We start from the raw sequence: 23,598 nt of genomic DNA on the forward strand, positions 1-23,598 counted from the left end.
AAGAGAGGAGAGGAGGCGCCCGTTCTTTCCCGCGGGGGGTGGTAGGAGGCGCCCATTCTGCCCGCGGGGAGGGGCAGGAGAGAGGGGAGGCGCCCGTTCTTCCTGGGGGGGGGGGGGGGGGGGGTAGGAGGCGCCCGTTCTTCCCGCCAGGGGGGGGGGGGGGGACACAGTGAGAAGGCTGCAGCGAGATGTGCTGATGGCAATGTGCTTTTATTAAAAAAAAAATTTCAAAAATTAAACAGCTACAAAGAACTACAAAAATGGCCGAGTGCCAATGTTTTTTTCACACTGAGCATGCGCGAACGCTCCAACGCGCACGCGCAGCGTTGCCGGCAGGAAAAAAACGAATTTAAATAGTACCCGCCCCCTCCCACTTACACAATCGGCGCGAGTGTAGGCTCCGCCCCCCCGGGCGCCGCGCCAGGCAGACAAGGAGCTGCAGAACGCTCCAGAATCGCGATTTTTTTTTTTTTTAGGCGCGAAAAACGGGCGCCCAGCTTGGAGGGGCGCCCGTTTTTTATCGTGTGGAAACTTGGGCCCTATACTCCACCTGCCAAAAGTGTGCCCACTCGCTTAGCCTGTCTATATCCCTTTACAGATTTTTGTGTCCTCCTCACAACTTGCTTTCCCACCCATCTTTGTATCAGCAGCAAATTTGGCTACATTACACTCGGTCCCTTCATCCAAGTAATTTAGATTGTAAACAGTTGAGGCCCCAGCACCAATCCCTGTGGCACCCCACTAGTTACCATTTTCCAACCGGAAAATGACCCATTTATCCCAACTCTCTGTTAGTTAGCCAATCCTCCATCCACGCTAATTTATTACCCCCAACCCCGTGAGTTCTTACCTTGTGCAGGAATCTTTTATGTGGCACCTTATCAAATGCCTTCTGGAAATCCAAATACACCACATCCACTGGTTACCCCTTCTCCACCCTGCTTGTTACATCCTCAAAGAACTCCAGCAAATTTGTCATTGACTGCATTATGCTTTTCCAAAATGTCCTGCTGCTGTTTCCTTAATAATGGAATCCAGCATTTTCTCAACTACAGATATAAGGCTAACTGGTCTATAGTTTCCTGATTTCTGTCTCCCTTCTTTTTTTTTTTAAATAGGGGCATTACATTTGCAGTTTTCCAATCTGCTGAGACCTCTCCAGAATCCAGGGAATTTTAGTGGATTGCAACCAATGCATCCACTATCTCTTTTAAGACCCTAGGATGTAGGCCATTAGGTCCAGGGACTTGTCCACCTTTAGTCCCATTATTTTACTGAGTACTTTTTCTTTAGGTGATAGGTGATCGTTTTAAGTTCCCCCCTCCCTATAGCCTCTTGATTATCCACTATTGGGATGTTTTTAGTGTCTTCATGGGGTTACAATGGGCAAGCAGAAATGTTGCTGTGAGTTGTTGTAAGTTGAAGTAGTACATTTACAGTCAACCTACACACCAATCTATTTGTCAGTAAATTATTATGCATCATGGAGCCACGTTCTGGTAAGACTTGAGGTATGCCTTGGAAGAGGCAAAAGTGATAAGATTTTCAACTGCATGTTGCATCTTGAATGTGTGCAGACTGAGGTATGGATGTGCACAAGGCTCAATAAAATTGCTTAAGCTTGAGGGGGTTTGGCACAGGTGAGCATCAAATGTCAAACAAGTTGACCCACCATACTTTGCAGCATTCCATCTTGGGCAATACTTCTGCATGAAATGGGTCTAAGAAGTACACATACTTTGCTAGCCATAGGCGAGATCTGTAGCGCTCAAGTCACTTGCTCCACTTTAGGATTTCTTTTCACTTCATTTTTGCCTGACATTTCTTCCCCTTCCCCACATCCTCACCCACCCCACATATTGTTTAAAAACTTTAACACAAACTTGCACCCCTTAAATGAAAGGTGAATGCTCCCTAGTTATTACAAAAATCCACTACCTGATGTATATAGGTAGAGATAAGGACACTCTTCTAACTCCATCGAATATGAAAGCAGTGGAATACAAGCAATGGAAAACAATTTCAACAATGCTTATTTATGTACACATGATGCTGACCTCTGTTCCTTGTCCCTGGTTCTCATCAGCATGAACCCAGTAGGCAAAGAGTAAAGCTCTTTAGAGCTGACCTCTAAAACTGACAATTGTGAAAACTTAAATATCTTTACAATAGATACTGGAAAGTTTTTTTTGAAAAAGGTAGTCTTGTTTTAGCTTCTATTGATACAGTAGGAGACATTTACATATGATTACATAGGATATTCAACACAGAAACAGGCCATTCAGCCAGAACTGTCCATGCCGACATTTATGCTCCACTCGAGCCTCCTCCCATCTATATCTATCAGCATAACTCTATCCCCTTCTTCCTCATATGCTTATCTAACAGATACTATTTTACTTCAGCCACTTCCTGTGGTAGTGAGTTCCACATTCTCACCACTCTCTGGATAAAAAAGTTTCTTCTGAATTCCCTTTTGGATTTCTTGGTGACTATCTTATATTGTTCTCCTCTTCCCCACAATTGTATCTACTCCATCAAAGCTTGTCATAATTTTAAAGAGCTCTATTAGGTCACCCCTCAGTCTTCTCTTTTCAAGAGAAAAGAAACCCAGCCTGTTCACCCTTTCCTGGTAGGTATACCCTTTCATTTCTGGTATCATTCGTGTAAATGTATTTAAGCAATAATTCTGAAACGTTGCAGTTATGAAGAAGAAAGCTACCTGTGGCAGGACATTGCTTCTTCCCACAATTTGTAATGTAGCTGGGCAGTAAACTCAGCCTGGCTGTCAAGACTGAGGGATAAATCAGGAGGCGCTTCAACCTACATACTCTGGGATGCTTCGGAGGACCCAGCTACAGAGCAGTTTTGCCAGGGGACTGGGAACAAGAGCAAGTTGCCGACTGAGATTTTGGAAATCAGACACTGGACAGGCTGAATAAATCTGTAATTTACAAATGGGCAGTAGAACAAGTAAACAAAAAAAAACACGTATTACAAAGGCAGTGGAGTGATCAATGTCCACTTCATGATACAACCCACGTGTCCCCTAAAAAAATCAGGCGCAGACAACAAATTTAAAAAAAATTACAACAGAAAACAGACAGATGCCACAATTATCTACAGTTGCCGATCGGCGCTTACAGCTTCGGGGTACGTTTTAATTGAACTGCACATTATTAATCGGAGCTACACCACATAGCCCAGGGCATTCCACCGCTAAACTTAACTTTTCTAAATACGGACACAGAGGCTACACAAATTATTGCCAACCAGAATTACCTCAAATACAACGAAATATATACTTGTCATCTCTACAGTGCTTGCAGCGGGTCGAAACGTCTCAAAGTGCCTCATATCACACAGTTAATTACTTTCAGATGCAGCGACTGTTGTTCTGTGGGCAAACGCCAAATAAACTGATGGAAGTAACAGTTGTGCAGGTGCGGCCGAGATTTCAAGGTATGAAGTGAGGTGGGGGAAAGCGGGTTTAATTTGGATGGAGGAGAGCGCGAAACCCAACAGGTTCGGCGATGGCAGTAACGGTGCGAGGTGAAGAAAACCATTCCAGACATTTCTCTCCCTCAAATCTACCAAAATCAGTAGTATGTTTTTTTTTAATTGGATTGGAGACAGCTGCATTTCGTAACAATGTGGGAACCTGCCCCTGTCCCAAGTTTGCTGTTTGAATTCCATTCGCCATTTAAAGGTGCAGGAGAAATAAATCGTTTTCCACCTGAATACACGGTTGCCACTACGCCCAGAGTTCGGTGCCGGGCACATGGTTTCACTCAAGATGGTTGCAAGCTGACATTTGTCTCAGTCACAAATTAATTGTCTCCTCCAGCTTCAATGCTGGCTGAGTGAGAGAGAAGGAGCCCGGGAGGGACAGGCGGCTGAGCCGCGGGGCCGGGCCGCTGTCTGAGGGAACTCCGCCAGCTCTTCTTTCTCTCACACACCGCACACTCTCTCTCTCTCCCCAACTCTTACCTCGATTTTGTCCACGCTCCGGGCACAGCCCACCACTTTCATGCCGTGCTGAACCAGCGCCCGGGCGATGGCCGCGCCGATCCCCACCGAGGCTCCCGTTACCAGAGCCACGCGTCCCTTCCAGCGCTCCATGCCGCCGGGGCTCTCTCTCGCTCAGCACCAGCTGTGTGTGTTTATAATGAGAGCGATAAAACACGGGAGAAATATTCTGGTCTATCTCTCTCTTCACCCGGTGAAAAAGAACAACTTCCAGAACCCTCTCCCGCGAGCACCAGTCCCCACCGAGTCCGCACCACTTCGACACGCCGCAGTGTGCGCTGGGACTTGTAGTCCGCTCCGCGCCGCCCGGCCCGCCGGCGGAAACACCGCGCCAGCGGACCACAACTCCCATAGGGCAGCGCGAGTTTCCGGCGCATGCGCGCTTCTCGCCATCAACGCATCACCCGCCCTCCTCTGGAGATCAGGTGCTGAGACGAATTGCGATAGGACTCTGGTTCCAAGGGAGAGCTGCCTGCTGCACGTGTCAAGCGTTGATATCTACCTCGCTTTATATGATTCATGAAAAGAATGTGTATAGTATTTTATTTGTCTTTTCTTTTGTAAAGAGATGCACTTTGTTAAATAACTTAAAACATCGATCCCATGACAAACTTATTGCATCGAGAGCGAGCAACAAATATCTAAAATGAATACAAGAGCGTGCCATATATAGTTACATAAATCACAACACGGAAACAGGCTGTTCGGCCAATCCAATCTGGTCTGGTGTTCATTCCGCACATGAACGGTACTGCTAATCACTATTTCCCAATTTCCTTTTAATCTTTTTCAGCCTTGTGTCCTTTAGAACTGAAATATTAAAAACTAGCACCAGCGTTTTAGGTATTCAATGTAGATGCCAAGTCAGCTTCTTCCCCCTCCATCACCCATAGTGACACATAGAACTCATTGGTCCATTATCAGTTTTTCCTTAACAGAGCCAGATTATTGAATTGGAGGTTGTTAAATTTAAAATAATTTTAAAAACACAAAAATAACCTATAGTTAGCCTGAAGATTAAAACAAAATCAACGGCAAATATAAAATAAAAACAGAATACGCTGGAAAAACACAGCAAGACAATCAACATATGTGCAGACAACAGATAGTCTATGATCCAGGTGGGTTTTCTGAGGTCCACATCTGAAATGTAGACTATTCTTTCTAGCGATGTTGATTGACCTGCGTCTTTCTAGCGTTTCTGTTCTTGTTTCAGATGTCCAACATCTATTTTGTCTTCACCAGGAAATAAATTGTTTAAATCTTCTGCAGCCTCAAACACAGCAATGTTCTCAAATCTTCTCCCTTCAGCACACACATATGCACCCATCTATGATCACAGCAATGATCACGGTGCTCTCAGTAATTGTGTAATGTCTGTTAACTACACACAACTATGTCAAAAATTCAGCTCAATGGATTAAATGTAGACATAACCAAATGAAAATTTTACTATTAGTGAAACCCATGTACATCTGAAGAATTCTTGTAATATTCTTTCATCAAAATCAGTATAGCGTCTGCAATTTATTAATATTCACATTCATATGTATCTTCTTTGAGGCCTGAGAGGCATTACTTTTTAAATATTCTGTAAGAAGCATTAGTTTTGTGTTTTTCTTGCAAAATGTTATTCAAGTTATATTGAAATATTTTTTTAATTCTTTAGAGGATAGCTAGAATGTCTCCTGCAAACCATTGCTTTAAAATGGATCTAGATATTTGCTAGAGAAAGAGGACTATTAAAGCATATGGGGACAAGCAGGAATGGAGGACTAGATTAGGTAGCCCATATGAAAAAAAGTCACTGGGACCAACCTGATGGGATGAATAGCCTGTGCTGTACAATTCCATGATTCTGTTATTTTAACCAATTTCCCTCTCCACCCGTCTCTTGAAGGCAGTGACATGACAATATTTTCACTGGTGCCAGCAGGAATTCTCCAATACCTTACCCAAGTGGCCAGTGGTCATGTGTGAATATCAGCAGATTATTTTGACTGGGAGTTCATAGCTGATGTCAATCCTTTTCTTACCCAACAACCACTTTCCATCAGGGATTGCTGTATAGAAGTCAGGAGTTGAAATCCTGGTTGATTTTTCCACTCGAAACTAAGAACACACACAAATTGTCCCACTGCACTGTCATGCTGGTTCAAATCAATTAAATCAATGCACCTGTATTGCCTGTAGGCAAGTGTGGGTGCTGTACCTTCTATACCTAAGGTTTTAAGCATAGGAGGTCTGATTCCTATGTGCATGGGCTCTTGTGTGTACTTATGACGTCTTAAATGGTGATGCAATCTTTTTCAAAAACAATAACCTTTCAAAACAAAAGTCTCAATTCAGAAAAAAAATTCAACTAGCCTGGTAACATATTTTCTAAGAGAGCTTGTGAAAAGACATTGCTACTTTAAAAATTGCCTTATCAAACTAGTATTTTTTAAATCATTGCAAGCATCCAATTACAAAAGATATGTTAATTGAGTTTGGAACCCAAAATGTGCAGAATTGACTACTCTTACTGCAGAGTAAAACATACACTTTGGACGATGTCCACTGTAAAACAAAATGGAATTAAAAATTACAATTTTCTGCAAATGCAATTTATAGAGCTTTTTTCATTTGATCATCTAATCCCATTACAGCACGTTCTTCCAGCAGTGATGAAACCATCAATGCTAAAGCTATACAAAGACAGAGTATGCATGATGCGAAGTCAATCTTATCTTCCAAATAAAGCAAGGCAATCATTTATTAGCAAAGATCAAAATAAATACATTTACAATCAACATTTTTTGATAGCATTGGAGTTAATTCACAGGTTTTCAAACTGAATACATTGAGCCTCAGGAGATCTAGTCATTGGATTTACGCCCAGCCGGCACCAGGCATGCACCATGCTGTAAGTATAGTGTCTGAAGAATTCTGCATTCTATAGACTTTGCAATTGATTCTTTTTCTTCGGGTAGCTGTTGTCAACTCTCTCGGATTGCCTGGGAGTCTTCTGGAATAGTGCATGGATCTCCCGAGTGCTGCTGCTAGCAGTTCAGATTATTTAGGTTTTTAAAGAAGCAGTAACAGGACATTTGGAAAAACATAACTCAGTCAAGCAGTCAGCATGGATTTATGAAAGGGAAGTCACGTTTGACAAATTTACTGGAATTCTTTTGAGGATGTAACAGGGTGGATAAGGGGGAACCAGTGTATTTGGGCTTGAAAGCAGTTCACAAGGTGCCACATAAAAGGTTACTGTTCAAGATAAAAGTTCATGGGTTGGGGATAATATATTGGCATGGATAGAGGATTGGCTAACTCACAGAAAACAGAGTCAGGATAAATGGTTCATTCTGGGGTTGGCTAATGGGGTACCACAGGAATCAGTGCTGGGACCCCAACTATTTACAATCTATATTAATGACTTGGAAGAAGGGATCGAGTGTAACATAGCCAAGTTTGCTGATGATACAAAGATGGGAGGAAAAGCAATGTGTGAGAACAGAAAAAATCTGCAAAAGAACATAGACAGGCTAAGTGAATATTTAAGAAAGGATATACTTGCTTTGGAGGCAATTCAGGGAAGGTTCACCAGGTTGATTCTGGAGATTATGAGAAAAGGTTGAGTAGGTTGGGCCTCTATTCATTGGAATTCAGAAGAAGGTCGTTATCTTATCAAAACGTATGATTATGTGGGAGCTTGACAAGGTGGATGCAGAGAGGATGTTTCCACTGCTAGGGGAGACTAGAACTAGGGGGCATGATCTTAGAATAAAGGGCCACCCATTTAAAACTGAAATGAGGAGGCATTTCTTCTCTCAGGAGGGTTGTAAATCTATAGAATTCACTGCCTCAGAGAGCTGTGGAAGCTGAGTCATTGAATAAATTTCAGACAGAGATAGACAATTTCCTAACCGATAAGGGAATAAGGGGCCATGGGGAATGGGCAGGGTAATGGACCAGAGTCCATGATTGGATCAGCCACGATCGCATTGAATGGCGGAGCAGGCTCGAGGGGCCGTATGGCCGACTCCTGCTATTTATGTTATGTTAATTTCCCACCACAACAGCACCATCCCGTGACGTCGCCGACTGCTGCTGCAGAGCCATGACTGGCTGGTCAAGAACAGGTAGGAGCTGGTGGGAGGCTCAGGAGGAGGGGAACCTTGGGAGTAGGGTGGGGAGAGAGACTGGGCAATGGAGGTTAGGGGATGGGGAAATAGACTGGGGAATGGTGGTCGTTGAGAGCGACAGACTAAGGGTCAGGTGGAGATACACAGATTGGGGATTGAGGGTCAGGTGGAGAGACTGGGGAATGAGGATGGGGCACGGAAAGAGGGACTGGGGGTCAGGGATGGGAGATAGGGAAACAAGAGTTATGGGGAACTGGGCTTTGAAAAAGAGAGCAAGACTGGGGTTGGGGGAGGGAGAGAGAATGGGAAATGGACTGGCCGTGGAGACCAGCATTTTCTGCAGAACCAGAAGTGTGGCGAGTGGGAGTGGCGCAGCCAATAAAGGCGTGAATGTAACCTGGGGACTTTACTGTGGGTGAACAGTGAAAGATTGTTTCCTGTGGCTGGCGAGTGGGGAACAAGGGGATGTCGATTGAGTACTCTCAACTGAAAGAACAAGAGGGAGATGGGATGTTTCACCACTTGTGGCTTGAGGCAGAGCTGAGATGATTTAAAAAGGAATGGGATAAAGGTTGAAAAGAAGGAATACTAAAAGGATTGGGTTGGGGATTGGGGGGGGGGGGGGGGGGGGTAAAGAGAGAAAGAGATGAGGTCACAGAAGACAGCACCAGCACTTTGCCAGTGGGGGGCCAGCCCCTGTGCTATCATTCTATGAAAACACTCTTTTGATGGATCTGATCAGGGAATTGCTTAGAAACGTTGATGCTGAGTTGAGTCTAGGACGACGTGCCCCACAGACTGTGCACTTTGTGCAATCGTTTCGTTTAGATCGGTCTACATCAACCGGTTTTGAGGTGAGGTCCAAGCACAGATCAACTTTGACTGAGGCTCCCAGTTTATATTGGTCAGTTTCAGAGCCCAAGTCCAGATAGGGAAATAGGTGCAGTAACATTTGCAGGTGTCACTTGAGCAGACATCACGTGGTCAATATATCACACGATCAAACCTCCAAGAACCAGAACGAGCAATTAACACACTTCCTACTAGTTGATGCACAGCAGATTATTGGAAATTGATCCGCTGTTCCAACTGGGGGAAATGGTGAGGTGAATATTGATGCAGTGCGTACACAAAACACTAACACATTGAAAGATGCACAAGTATTTTTTAATTAGAACTGTCTTGGATTGCAAGATGATTTTGTAAAGTCCATAACCAGATTAAACAGAATTATTAAAACAAATGTTAGAAATATGAAATAAAAATAGAAAATGCTAAATACACAGCAAGTCAGTCTTTTGTAAAGATACTTCAGATATGTATCCTTCATCAAAACCCAAGTAAACACCAGACACTTCATTACTTGTCTTTTTACAGATGCTGGATGACATGCTCTGCATTTCCAGCAGCTATTTTTTAATGAAACACTTCATACAAAGCCTTTTAGATACAGAGCTGTTTTTTTTTTTTTTAAGGCTTTCCAGAATTACGTTAGGCACATAAGTTAACAGCAGCTGCACCCAGAGGAAGACAAAGAAACCAGTTCATCCATGCCCAACTCAACGACCAGATAGTGTAAATTCTGGAAACATTATCTACCAGACTCAGATTCAAAAGTCTGGGTATCAAATACAGTTACTTTGTCAGCTATCCAAGGAGTCGAATCCTAAAATCAATTGCACCAATTTGAATCAAGCTCAGACATTCACCGCAACTGTAAATTTATCAGCAAGCAGTTAATGTTGAATTATTGCAAAATAATGAACTTCATAACCTCATTGTCAATTAACCCATTTACTAATTATTTTCAAGTTCAAGTACTGATTCTAGGGTTAAAGAATTACATTCTTGTGTTGTAAGACTGTTGTGAAGCACCTTGGGATGTTTTTAACCACGTTAAAGGTGCTATATAAATAAAAGTTATTAAAAACAATTGTTCATGACTTTTAACTTTGATCACTGGCAAGGATTAATTCATGCAATATCTTGTGCAGATCCCGATGGCAAGTTGGTAGTATAAACGCTAATGATCCAAATTGGTTGATGCAAGACAATTCAGCATGCAAAATGTAGACATCATTAACTCCTGGGCATAAACCTCAGATGGCTCCTTGACAAGATGTTATGGTGAAGGATTAATCTGGATCCTTTAATTAATTTTCTTGTCAAGCTATGGATCCCAGTATCCAAATTCAATCCTGTCAGTGGCAAATTAATAATAAACAAACCTGCTTTTACACAGCATCTTTCACATCCTGTAGCCATGCCAACCATTTCTATTGGACAACAGTGATGTTGGCAAGTGCCACAGCCAATTTGCAGACAGCAGAATCCCAGAAACAGCAATGAGATAAATGATTAGTCAATTTATTTTGGTGGTAGTGGTTGAGTAAATGTTTGTCAAGACACCAGGAGAAATCCCCTGCTCTTCAAAATAGTGGCACAAGAATTTTTACACCCACTCGAGCAGGAAGACAGGGCCCTGCAAGTACCACCTTTTAGAAAAAAAAATTAACCCAATGGTGCAGTATTCCCTCAGTTCTGCATTTAAGTGTTAGATTTTTTTCACAAGTTCTGGACTAGGGCAGCACGTTGTCTGACAAATTCTGCCACGGAGCCAAGCTGAAACTTGTGAAACTAGTGCAGAGTGAAGGAGCAACCACATCTTTTGGGGGGGGGGGGGGGGGGGGGAAGGAGGAGAGAAAGAGAGGGGGGTAAAGAGAGAAAAAGAGAACTGGTCAGCCAAACCAGTGTTCCCACTTTTCATCACTATCCAGTGACCCCTGCTGAAAGTACCTGCACAGACAGAGCAAAAACAGGACAGTGAAACCTCAAATTAATTTTGCCCCTTAGTCAAGGTACTGGGGCTGCAATACTATAACTACACAACTATCTCAGTAAGTTAAAGGTTTCAGGAGCAGGGATGGGAGGAAAACAGTTAACCAAACTAACCAACACACATCTATAATTTTAGCAATTAATTTAGATTTATGCACTATTTTAGAGCAACACTTATTGCAGCCTTGAACCAGCTCAGCCCTCCTTCCTGGGGACTCATCTGCCTAACTTTGCTGCATCATTGGTAGTGTTAGCCTGAATACATATTTTAAATAATTTAACCGTTGGGGGCAATTACAAGTGTATAATTGTAAAAGATTTCAACTTAGTAACCACAGTATATGCTCCTAGAGATTCTAAACAAGCACATCCTGAAATACTTCATCCGTATGCAAACAATTTACTTTGAACGATTATGGGTTCAAAAATAGCTTCCTTTATTCATAGTTGTTACTAGATAATATTTGTGTGCAGTAAAAGCAATTATTTCATATGCACCAAAACATCTGAAGCTACTAAGCTTAGAGTTCAGTCCGGTGTACAAATAGTCATTTGATTTCATAGTGAGGAAGCATTACAGTTCAACCAAATCTGAAGCTGGTTTACAACAAGTTGCAAAGCATTTTAAAAGGGCAATATAATTTCCAATTGAAATCCATCATCCAATACTGTACAAGACAACATATTGAACAAAGTACTCCACTGGAATGGATTAGTGTTCATTAATTTAGAAAAAAAATAAAGTTGTTGATCCAACAAGTTAATTTAACTAGCTGGACTACAGATACATAAAAGTAGCATCTTTTTGGCATAAGATGCTGTTTTATAGAATGTACGCTTGTTTTGAATCTCTAGCAGCATCTATATAGTTACAAAGTTGAAATATTTTGCAATTATACACTTATTACTCCAACTGTTTTAAGTTACATTAAATATGTATTCATGCTAACAGTACCAATGATGAGACAAGTTATGCAAGATAATCCACCAGGAAGGAACATGGAGCTGGTGCAGAGCTGCAGAGGAAGCAATTTCTCAACCAAAAAACACATTTCAAAAATTCTTCCTGGAAGAGATCATCTTTGAAGAATTCTCTACCCAATTTGCATCACCCTCAGTTTCAAAGTATTAACTGGATTTGAAGTTTAAATAAATCCAAAAAAATGAAATTCCAAGTATTTTCCTTTAGCTGGTCTGTCCTCAAAATTAGTGGGAAGTTTAGTGAGGCATGTTTATATTTAAACTTATTTGCAGAATTGAAAATTTGACCATAAAAAAACACAACACATTTTGATATGCATATCAATAAATATTCTTTATTTGTAAATTCTGCACATTGCGCTTGTACATTACATCCAAACATCATTTTAAATGGATGTCTATTGTAAAACCTTAAATCAGAAGTTTCATTTTTCTCTGTACACATTTATTGGTAGAACATCTCTCGTCACTAGACATTTGTATAATTCTCACAGTAGAGAGAAACATTTAGTGAGTGGGAGAGAGGAGAGGCATTGTTCAAAAGTATAAAGTAAGCTTTTGCAGCCATCTGGCTGAATACTGCATAAGCTTCGAGAAAGCAGATGAGCAAAAATGTGCTCCCCACCACCAGCCTGGGAGAGTGTAGAAAGAAAAAGAAAAATAAACCACACCACCAACTGTTCAAGGTAAAATTATGTAACAGGAAACAAAAATCTAAATTTCTTAAGATTGAGAGAGAAGGCGCAGTGGTCATTGAGTGTGTTTGTGTAGAAAAAGGTAGCTTCTGGTTCAAGCTTTCTTTGCTAGTTTACACCAGCTGCTGTCAGCCAACCATTGCAGACATTATAGTCATTGGAGCGACAGTACTTGTTAAATTTCTCTTTTAGGTGCTGCCGGTATTGTTCACGGTTGATGTAGAAAGATTGGTTATTTGTCATAAATGCCTGTATTTCATCTTGGGTAATGAAAGTCTCTTCCTCAGAAGTACATTCAGATTCTTCCTGAAAATCAAACCAGCAATTACAAAATGATTTACAGCACAAGGACTTGTGTACTATAAATCTCATTGTTAACTAGCATATAGCTACATTAGTAAAAGAACCAGGAACTGGACTAACTATTGGGTCATCAACCTGAAACATTAACACTTTCTCTCTTCACAGATGCTGCCCGACCCAGAGTATTTCCAGCATCTTTTATTTTAGGACCTCGACAAACTTTATTTGCAACAGTTAGGGGTTTATTCAATGAGATTACACTGCTAGTAACTGAACAAATTACATTAGATAGAAAAATCACTTTTCTACATTTAGAGTGTACAAGGTTTACTAGAAACAATGAAACTTACACAACAGACACTGCCCTATAAATGGAATTTAAAGCACTGTTTCAAAACGACATGGTACTGTGTAAACAAATGTTCAGTTGTCTCAAACTCATTGCCTGCTTCAATAGCTTTTCCTGATTGTACCACAAGTCTAAAATCTAAGTGATAGAGTTCCATCGGACTTCTCAGTTTCCCTCTACTAGTTAAAAGTTTTTCTACGGTGAATAGTTGTTTAGAAGTGTAACAAAAAAAAAATCAGGTCCTGTTGAACATATTAGGAGCAGGAGTAGGTCATTTGACCCTCAAGCCTGCTTTGCCATTCAATAAGATCATGCTTGATCTGATCATGAACTCAACTCCACTTACCTTCCCGCTCCCCATAGCCCTCATCACTCAAAAATCTGTCTATCTCCACCTTAAATATATTCAATGACCCAACTTCCACAGCTCTCTGGGACAGAGAATACCAGATTTACAACTCAAAAGAAATTCCTCCTCATCTCAGTTTTAAATGGGCAACCTCTTATTGAGACTATGCCCCCTAGTTCTAGTTTCCCCTACAAGTGGAAATTTGCATCCACCTGGTTGAGCCCCCTCATTATCTTATGTTTCGATACGATCACCTCTCATTCTTCTGAACTCCAATGAATATAGTCAACCCCCTCATCTCCAGAATCAACCTAGAGTACCTTCTCTGAACAGCCTCCAATGAAAGTATATCCTTCCTTAAATAGAGACCAAAACTGTACAGTACTCTAGGTGTGGCCTCACCAATACCCTGTACAGTTATAGCAGGACTTCTCTGCTTTTATCCCCCTTGCAATAAAGGCCAACATACCATTTGCCTTCCTGATTACTTGTTGTACCTGCATACTCTGTTTCATGCACAAGGACCCCCAGATCCCACTCTACTACAGCACTTTGCAACTTTTCTCCATTTAAATTATAATTTGCTTTTCTATTTTTCCCACATTACCTACACATTTTCCCACATTATACTCCATCTGCCAAATTTTTGCCCACTTAGCCTGTCTATATCCCTTTTGCAGATTTTGTGTCCCCTCCTCACAATTAGCTTTCCCACCCACCTTTGTATCAGCTACATTACACACGGTCCGTTCATCCAAGTCATTAATAGATTGTAAATAGTTGAGGCCCCAGCACCGATCCCTGTGGCACCTCTAGTTACTGTTTGCCAACTGGAATATGACCCATTTATCCCAATTGTTGTTAGCCAATCCTCTCTCTATGCTAATATATTACCTCCAACCATGTGAACTTTTATCTTGTGCAGTAACCTTTTATGTGGCACCTTATCGAATGCCTTCTGGAAATCCAAATACACACATCTACTGGTTCCCCCTTATCCACCCTGCTCATTACATCCTCAAAAGAACTAGTAAATTTGTCAAACATGACTTCCCTTTCATAAAACCATGCTGACTCTGCTTGATTCAATTATGCTTTTCCCAATGTCCTGCTACTGCTTCCTTAATAATGGACTACAGCATTTTCCCAACAGATGTTAGGCTAACCAGTCTGTAGTTTCCTGCTTTCTGTCTGCCTCCTTTTTTAAAAAATAGGGGCAGCAAATTTGCAGTTTTCCAATCCACTGGGACCTTCCCAGAATCCAGGGAATTTTGGTAGATTACAACCAATGCATCCACTATCTCTGCAGCCTCTTCTTTTAGGACCCTAGGATGCAAGCCATCAGGTCCAGGGGACTTGTCTGCCTTTAGTCCCATTTTTTCTAATTTATTATTTATTTATTTATATATAAAAAAATTATATATATATTTTTTTTTTTTTGAGTACTTTAGTGCTCAATGTTTACTTATGATGAAACACTTTTTAAAAAAAAAGGAATATTTTATGGATGCAATTAGAGATTTCATTGGATGGACATGTTAAATGTAACTGCTCAATTAACTAATTTATTAAACTTTTCTGAATATTATTTATATTCCATCCCTGCATTTCACCACATATTATCCATCTCAACATTCAATGAGACAACAAAATTATGAAAAAAAACTATAAATCACCCTCAATTTTTTAACTTTCAACATGAAAACTGCCAGTCTGTCCAGGGTGGCCCTCACTGGCTGAAATGTAAAATGCAAAATTCTGATTGTCCCAAAAATAGCAATGAGTTTAAAAAATTTTTTTTAGTGTTAGTGGGGGTTTTTTTTTTTTTTGAGTATGGTGATAAGGCAGGGACGGTGAGGTCGACATATAGGTAAAAACCTTGCATTTAATAGAATCTTCCAGGACCTCTGCGATCTTTTGCAGCATCTGAAAGACAGCACCTGTGACAACACAGCAATTCTCCTTGTACTGCACTGAAGGGTCAGCCTAGATGTGGTCAAATCCTATCATGGGATTGGAACCGACTATTTTCTGACTCAAGATGTTTAGCCAAGCTGATGTTTAACAGGCAAGCTTGTTGGGCTTAATGCAGTTCTTAATTTTTTTTTATAAATACCACAAATAAATGTGGTAGTGCTTAAAGCATGTAGCGGAGCTAAATATTTTGCAGCTATTTTGCATTAGAGGCACCGAAATTTTTTTTCCCAAACCTGCAAATCACGAGGCTTAGGAGTAAAAGTCACATGTAAACAAGTTAACATCTCATGAGAATGAATGAGAAAACCAACTGCCACTGAATCTAGTATTTTAATTCAATGTTAGCAGATTAGTATTTCATTTGGCCATATTATAATTAGCTCCATCTAGTGGTGAGCTGCTAGACCCAAGATAAAAGTAATGGTCAGGTAACAGATTTGGAAATATTAAAATACTGGCTGTGGTGCTGAAGACCCTTGCATCAGAACGAGCCAGCATCCTCCCTTTTCTCCCCGCTCCTCCCCCATTCTAGTGTAGCTATGACACTGGCATCTACCCCACGATGTGGGAAATCTCTCACGCACATTCTATCCACAAAACAGGAAACTATAATTTAGGTAATTATCACCCTATCAGCATTCTCCCAATTAGCAGTGATGGAAGGAGTCATCGACAGCATTGCAAAGGAACATCTACTCAAATGATCTGCTCACCAATGTTTAGTTTGGGTTCTGCCAGAACCATCTGGTTCTCGACCCAGGCACAGCCTTAAACCAAGCATGGAAACAAGAGCCAGAGATGAGTGAAGCTGACAGAATGTGTCACCCAATCTGAAGGTCAATGGGGTTCAAAAGGAAACCTATCCAGTAGCTGGAATTATAACTAATTTAAAAGAAAGGTGGCCCTGGATTTTGGAAGCAGATCAATGCACCCTCACGATATAGCTGAGAGTGCACTGACCTACTTTATCAATGATCTCACTATTCTACAGCATTCAGCTCTATGCACAACTCGGATAAATGAGGTAGTCAGACCCGAACAACATCCAAGCTTGGACTGACAAGTGGCAGTCAACATCACCATATGTGGCAGGTAAAGACAAAATCCAACAAGAGGCCGAACGGCCAGATCAGCCATGATCTTATTGAATGGCGGAGCAGGCTCGAGGGGCCAAATGGCCTACTCCTGCTCCTGTTATGTTATGACCACTGCCTCACCAACAGTGAGGCTCACCACTGACCAGAAGTTTAACCGGAACAGCCATACCAACAATGTGGCTACAAGAGTGGGGTTAGAGGATTAGACCCTTGAGTGGTTTACTTCCTGACCCCTCAAAATTTCAAGTCAGGAGTGTGATGAAATATGTAACAATCCCAAGTTCCACACCAGTTTGCTTGATCAGCACTCCTGTCACTGGGCAATATCCAGCCCCTTTACTGTTGGTGCACTGTGGCTGTATTATATACTATTTACAGGCTGCTCTGCAACACCTCACCAAGCTTACTTCAATTGCATCACTCAGTCCTGCAACCACTACCACTAACAAGGACAAAAGAATCAATATCATAGGAACGCTACTACAAAGTTTCCTTCAAAGTCACAACAATCCAATGGACATATGCTGCCGTTCCTTAATAGTCACTAGGTCAAAATACTGGACTTTACTACCCAACATATGGGAGCACCATTAGCACAAGGACAGCAGAGGTTCAAGGAGATAGCCCACCACCACCACCTTCGGGGAAACTAGGGATGGGCAATAAAAAAAAGTGTGGATTTCCAAAATCCCAAGAGGGAAAAAAAGGTTCCAAGCTTTGCTGATGATTTGAAAAGAGATCAAACCATAAACATCCTCTTTTTGCAATATCATTTTTTCCACTTGTGTTTAACACTTCAATTCTGACAACTGGTCTATATGCAAAAGGGCTAATCTAACTTTTCACTACAATCGCTGGTTGATTTGATTTCCAAGATTTCCTGTGTTAAATTACAAGTCAAAAGACAGGCCATCCAACAAAGGGAATCCACCAAAAATTATCAACTTGTATCAAAAACAAACAATTATAGCTAATCTTTCCAATTACTGTAGATTAACTTGATCAAAGTTAGTATGGAAACAAAAGCACCATGGATTTTGTATTTTATTTTTCCTCTTGAACAGTGACTATTTGGAAGGACTGTTGGACTAAACAATTAAAATGAACAAATGGTGCAATGGGCTTCTTTCAAGAAACCCAAGAATGGTGGTAGTCAGCCAGGATATGTATTTTGCAACCTGATATTTGGCACGAGCACAACAGAGCTGACAGACTCCTGTCCACCCCACTCCCCACAATTAAAATCACAGATTTATAATCACAATCTAACAGCACATATATATATATATATATATACACACACACACACACATATGAATGTGTTGGAGGACAATATATAGGAACAACAAATGCAATTGCCATGTTCTTGTCTTATTTAAATTGATTTATACATTTTGGGGTTATACTCGCTTATCAAAAAAGGAAAAATTGCATTATTCTACTGCCTTAAATCAGTAGTGTGATTTTGCAAAAAGGCAAGTTACATTGGAATTACGCACATTTCCCCAATTCTTACATTGAGTATGTAGCCACTGAAACTAAATTTACTCTATCAAGTCAAATTTCATTTAAAAGGTTTAATTGACAAGTATAGTTTCTGGTGTAATTTTTTTTTTTTTTAAATTGGCCAATTTTGTATTGTTAAGCAGGAGAATTTTAATTCTCATATTGGAGGTAGAAAATATGCTCTCCCCCACCCCAACTTTTAAAATACCAATGAATTTATCCACATTTCCTACAACCATTTGGATCAATTTGTTCACTTCTGTTGATAATACTTCAGTGGTAGGATTGTAAAAGAATATAAATTTGTACTCGAGTGCAACAAGCTCATTTTTACAAAGTGTAGATTGGAAGAAAAGTAGAAGAATCACTATGTATAAACATCTACAGTAGTAAGTTTACAAAGTCTAGAAACAATAGGTAAAGCACAGTTCTAATTTTTCTCCTGAAATATAAAGCAAGTTACTGATGAGAAATGACTATTAAATAAGAAAATAATTTAAGTATTTAAACATTGAGTGTTACAACAGTCATACTTACAAGTAATTCCTTTAAGGTTTTTGAGCCTCTTCCCCAATCAGGCAGACAGGGTGGTGGAATTTGTGAAGATTGTGAAAAATTCTTTTCTGACAGAATCTGTGCCACCCAAGCTGGCTGCTGACCACCTTTCTCTAATGAGTTACAGCTATCTTTGGTTTTGTCATGGTGGAACTCATTATGAAAAGCATTACCCAAGTTCTCTTGTCTGCTTAGGTCCATGTTACAATCTCCAGCATTTTCACTCTAGAGAAAAAAAATAGGAAAAAATTACAAATTTTAGAGCCTTTCACTGAAAATTCCTTATTGGATACATAGAAGTTAAAATCAGACAGATGTCTAGTCATCTCAGGAAATGTCAGGCTCAAATAAGAGGCTAGGATAACCAAAACCTTGGACACAATGTGCTGAAGCGGTGTAGTCATTCTCCATGTTCCTTCGAGGATAGGAAAGTTTCAGTAACCTAGAGAGGAAATAACTTGCCTAATTTGAAAATAATTCTGGAATGATTGTGCTCATTACAGATGCAAGTGTTAAAATCTAGGCATCTAAAAACGTATCAATCTCTGAAAGAGACTGGAGTAGGTATCACAAACAGTTGCAAAGTCTGGAACACCTTAGTAACAACTGTCCTACTTCTGACAAGGAAGGGCAAGAGGCCAAAATAAAATATTTAAGACAGTTATATTTTCCAGAAACACCAACAGAACTGCTTAAAACCACCAAAATACTTACATCATCGTCACATTTTGCACCTTTGCCTTTCTTCTTTTTCTTCTTGTTTTTGCCTTTTGTGTTCTCTTCAGCAGCATTGGCCCAGCATTCTACACAACTGTCCACACCATCCTCCTCTTTGTCCTCCACACAGTGATGTACACAAGTGTCGTCTCCTGACAAGAGTGCAAAAACGTTAACTATGTTTATATACTTACTGATTTCTACCAATCTCAAAATAATTGGACTGGGTGCTGTAAGCAAGCAGCACTATGATGCAGAATATACCTTTACGCCACCTTCATCATGGGTCCTTGAAATATGCACAAAAAAGTTTTGGGGGGCAGATTTCTATCCAACTTATTTAGCATAATTTAAAACCCAATAGCAACTGTACACCACAGATTAAAGTAATTTCACTGCCCAACTTAGAAGTTTAGAAAAAAAGAAAATCAAGTCTAGTTTAAAGCTAAGCAGAAATCTTGACAGCTTAATTTATAATATATCAGCCCCATGGACTTTGTCCATTCATTCAAATAATTGTAAAGGTAATAAGATGGTGTTTCCATTAATATTCTCAAGAATTTTGTTACAGCACTAACCTGTTTCATCATGATTGCAGATACCTTCAGTGCAAGCCACGTCAGAGCCTTCTCGGGAACCAGTTTCACTGCCCTCCATGCTTGACGAGTAACCACAGTCACTGCCATTACAATGTGGAGATAAACCTGAGTGAAAACAAACATATCAGGGAGAAACTTTAATGCAACTTGGATCCACAATACTGCTTTAAAGATTAAATCTTGGTTGGAAAATCAGTCTTTCGTCTTGTCAGTTTAGTATTGGGTACAACTACTTGTTTATTATCTTCACTATTTACTGAGCTGGTGATGGTAAGTTTGCAGTTTAAACATTTTATTTCTTCAGTTATCTTCTTCACCTTTGCCCATCAAGTTTGGTACAAATATACCACAATACAGTCTGGAATCTGAATGGCTTTGGCTCCAAAGGGGCATTGCTAGATTTGTAACAGCAACCTGAGGTATTGTGTCTTCAGTTGTTGCCTGGCCTACAAACAAACTTTGTGCAACATCTGCCCAGTCAGCTTGGTAGCAATTTAATTGGAGTCAGAAGGTCCACTTTAGGCAGACATTTCAGTGCACTGCTGAAGTTGTGCTACATCAGCAGGTGGCATCCAATCAGATGATGCAATAAACAGAGGCCCTGTTTGCTCCAATAGACATTAACGATCCTATAGCAGTAGTGAAAGAGCAGGGAGTCTGTGTCCTGACCAACATTGTTCCCCAATGATCAAGACAAAAAATAGATTAGCCAATGATTCATCTGTGCAGAAATCATCTGCTGCAATCACCAATGACACTTCAAAGAATTAATTGTAATTAAGAGTACTTTAGGACATTTCTCCAGATAAAATAGTACTGTACAAATTCAATTATTGTTCAATAGGCTACCAGGATAATCCAAATCCTTTGCTCTAAACAAAGGCCAAAGCAAGTACAGCAAACACCTAGAAACAGACATGTTCTCACAGGCTCAGCACTCATTAAAAAAAGGGGCATTAGAAAAGTCAGTCAGTCACCTTCATCTCCAACACAGAATCTAACACCATTGGTGAATTTTACTTCTCAGAGCTTCTCAGAATTGCCAAGATATTCTTCTGCAAACAGTGGGAAAAACAGTGTACATACCTTTCTTTGTTTTAGGTGATCCAAGGAGATTTTCACTGCCAGGGCATGTGCATGAGGTACTTTCATTTGTAACAATTACTTCAACTCTACCATTAGCATCTTCCAGGCTGCCACAATCTTTACAGCTACTCTCTACGGACTCAGATGTTGTCTGGAATGACATTATATACAGCATCCAATTAAAAAGATTGCCCTAGAAAACAATTCCATTGAGAATAATCATCTCCCAGGAGGACTGGAGAGCAGCTAAAAAGGAGACTTGTCCCAAATAATTACAGGTCTGTAAATTTAACACCTGAAGAAAAAAAATTAGAAGCAGCCAACATGGATTTCAGAAAGGAAGGTCGTCCTCAACAAACCCAAGTTTTATAGGGGTGACAGATATAGTAAATGGAGTAAATGCAGTGGATGTGGTGCACATGACTTTCAAAAGCCATTGACAAGATACCACACTAGGGTGAAGGTAGAAAATTGAATTTAAAAACTGATTAGAAGGAAACGGAGTTAAAGGCAGTTTTTCCAGTGGCTGGAAGTGGGCAGCAGTGCCCCACTGGGTTCTGTTCTGGGAAGACTTCACTGTGTACATCAATGATTTGGATATAGTTAGAGGGAATGGTGTCCAAATTTGTCGACAATACTAAAATAGGATGCAGAGTAAATATATGACCAAACGAAACTGCAGATATTATGAAAAAAAATGGACAAAAAACTGGCAGATGGAATTAAATATCATTAAGTGTGAGGTGATACATTTTGGTTGGGTGATGTGCCAGAGCAGAAAGATTTGGAGGGGTGGATTCAGGTTCACAAGACTTTAAAAGCTGCACCTCAAGTGGATACGACCATACAAAAGCTCAAGGAATACTGGGTTTTATGGCAAGAGGTACAAAATATAAAAAAGGCAAGATGTAGCAGTGAATCTATGTAAAACCATAGTAAGATCACAATGGAAGTACCAAGTGGAGTTTTGGGCTCCACAATGTAGACACGTCATAGGAAATAGGAGTAGGCCATTCGGCCCCTCGAGCCTGCTCCACCATTCTACAAGATCATGGCTGATTGGATATGATGCTGATGCACAAATTCACTAGGATACTGCCTGGTATGAGGAAATACAAATACAAAAGCAAACTTAGAAAAACTGGTGCTGTTTTCATTGGAGAGAGATAATGATGCAGAGATTTGGAAAGAGATGTTTAAAATTCTGAAGAAATGAGACAGGGTAAATGGAAAAACTGCTTCCGGTGGTTGAGGGATCTAAAACAAGGTTCATGAATAAAAGATTAGGTGCAAGAGATTTAAGATGGAGAAACTTTGAGTTGCGAGGTTGAGGAGTACACTACCAAAGGAGCAGAAATCATGTCAACATTTGAGAATAGGTTAGATAGACAGTTAGTGATTATAGGTACAGAGCATGTACATCAGATTAGGACTACTGCTTGTGTGGAATATAAACAGCAGCGTTGACTGGTTCAGTGCCTTGGTAACATACAATCCAATCAAATCAGTCATTGTGTCCTTGGACATTATAGTGAACAGGCAGTCCCAATTAGGCAAGTGAGAGAAAATATTTTCCAACAATTATCATCAAGACCTGAAAGGTAGGACACCATGAATACAAAACTAATATGCAAGAATATAATGTTTAATGTCCCTTAACAATCAATACACCACAGTAGTAATAGGCATATTCTGGTTAGTGATTCCATATACATAGTTCATGAATCAGTTTGACCACTGCCAGTTTCAGAAAGAAAAAGGATGTACAGCAGAGGCAAGATATCTCAGAGCAAAGGAAGTGTTTGATCAATTGAACAATTTGAAAGTTAATATTCTACCCACCTCCTCTTGGGCTTTAGCTTCTCCTGGAGTCTGAAGCGGGGTAGATATTTCACAGGCGCATTTATTTTTACGCCTGTTCTTCCGTTTTTGACGCTTCTTTTCTTGTTTTAGCTCTCGAACTCTCTCTTCTTCAGAGAGCTCCTCACAAAGCTGTTCCAGTCGACTAATACCTTGTACTTTTTCAATTGCCATCTGCAGAATAAAGTTTGTTTATTTTTAAACATTAAAAAGTTACGTCTATAAAAGCAAAATTTCAAATTAAGATTTATGCACCCATTTCACCAAAAGAGTTTTTGGGCTCAAATTTGGCTCACTACTTTTTTCGGCGCATTTACTGGAGACGTGCTGCTTTTCTCCATTGATAAATGCACCAGGGAGAGAAAAAGAAAACAAAGGGAAAAAAAACGCTCCCCACTTTGGCCACTATCCAGCCTCTCCTTGGTCTTCGCGCAGCGTGGGTGGAGCCAGCGTCCTGCGCTGAAAACAGTGCCGGGACGTCTGCACATGCGCAGTGGAGCGTTCCCACATGTGCAGTTACTCCGCCC

The 23,598-nt window shown here is 40.4% G+C and overlaps 2 protein-coding genes across 6 annotated transcripts in view; both read right to left on the reverse strand.

Annotated features, from left to right (window-relative positions):
- The window catches only part of dhrs11a (dehydrogenase/reductase 11a), a 128,692-nt gene extending 124,380 nt beyond the window's left edge, over positions 1 to 4,312 (reverse strand). For both annotated transcript variants that reach the window (XM_070857188.1, XM_070857187.1), the window contains exon 1: positions 3,991 to 4,312. In XM_070857188.1, the coding sequence (XP_070713289.1) occupies positions 3,991 to 4,122 (132 nt within the window). In that variant the 5' untranslated portion in view covers positions 4,123 to 4,312. The remainder of the gene's footprint in view (positions 1 to 3,990) is intronic.
- Positions 4,313 to 11,852: 7,540 nt separating this feature from the next.
- The window catches only part of ggnbp2 (gametogenetin binding protein 2), a 50,761-nt gene continuing 39,015 nt past the window's right edge, over positions 11,853 to 23,598 (reverse strand). Inside the window, exons 9-14 of one of the 4 annotated variants that reach the window (XM_070857190.1) lie at positions 23,054 to 23,245; positions 21,212 to 21,362; positions 20,105 to 20,230; positions 19,524 to 19,678; positions 18,792 to 19,034; positions 11,853 to 12,979 (exon numbers count right to left, since the gene is read on the reverse strand). In XM_070857190.1, the coding sequence (XP_070713291.1) occupies positions 12,782 to 12,979; positions 18,792 to 19,034; positions 19,524 to 19,678; positions 20,105 to 20,230; positions 21,212 to 21,362; positions 23,054 to 23,245 (1,065 nt within the window). In that variant the 3' untranslated portion in view covers positions 11,853 to 12,781. The remainder of the gene's footprint in view (positions 12,980 to 18,791; positions 19,035 to 19,523; positions 19,679 to 20,104; positions 20,231 to 21,211; positions 21,363 to 23,053; positions 23,246 to 23,598) is intronic. The other 3 variants (XM_070857189.1, XM_070857192.1, XM_070857191.1) reach the window with 3 other exon arrangements.

Source organism: Pristiophorus japonicus, chromosome 16, assembly GCF_044704955.1.
Source record: "Pristiophorus japonicus isolate sPriJap1 chromosome 16, sPriJap1.hap1, whole genome shotgun sequence".
Taxonomy (NCBI): Eukaryota; Metazoa; Chordata; class Chondrichthyes; family Pristiophoridae; genus Pristiophorus; species Pristiophorus japonicus.